The sequence below is a fragment of the Mesitornis unicolor genome, unplaced genomic scaffold, assembly GCF_000695765.1.
Source record: "Mesitornis unicolor isolate BGI_N332 unplaced genomic scaffold, ASM69576v1 scaffold46325, whole genome shotgun sequence".
In the NCBI taxonomy this organism is placed as follows: Eukaryota; Metazoa; Chordata; class Aves; order Mesitornithiformes; family Mesitornithidae; genus Mesitornis; species Mesitornis unicolor.
In genome coordinates this window covers 1-314 of record NW_010185670.1, presented here as the reverse complement: position 1 = coordinate 314, position 314 = coordinate 1, and the positions used below count along the sequence as shown (strand labels likewise).

Genomic DNA, 314 nt, shown 5'->3' with positions numbered 1-314 from the left:
TTTTGGCCAAAAACCCCCAAAAATGGGGCCACGGGGTGTAACTGGGCGGGTTTTGCCCTTTCCAAGCCACTTTTTTCCCCAATTTTAGTGCCATGGAGAAGGGGAAACTGCAGCGATCGGCTAAGGACGCTTCCAAGCGCAGCCGACAGGTGAGCACCGAGGGGTTTGGGGGGGGTGAACCCCTTTTTTTTTTACCCTTTTGGGGTGGGAGGACGCCGATGTTGCCCCCTCCCCGCAGGCGCCGGTGCTTTACGCGATGCTGGACCACAGCCGCGGCACCAAAGCGGCGAGCGAAAAGAAAACCAAGGGAGCAC

General features: G+C 58.6%; 1 protein-coding gene across 1 annotated transcript in view; it reads left to right on the top strand.

The window, feature by feature from the left end:
- The window catches only part of MPZ (myelin protein zero), a gene marked incomplete at both ends in the record, with an annotated part of 1,048 nt that extends 738 nt beyond the window's left edge, over positions 1-310 (top strand). Inside the window, 2 exon segments of the mRNA XM_010184912.1 lie at positions 34-149; positions 239-310. Of these exon segments, the coding sequence (XP_010183214.1) occupies positions 34-149; positions 239-310 (188 nt within the window).
- Positions 311-314: the final 4 nt, after the last annotated feature.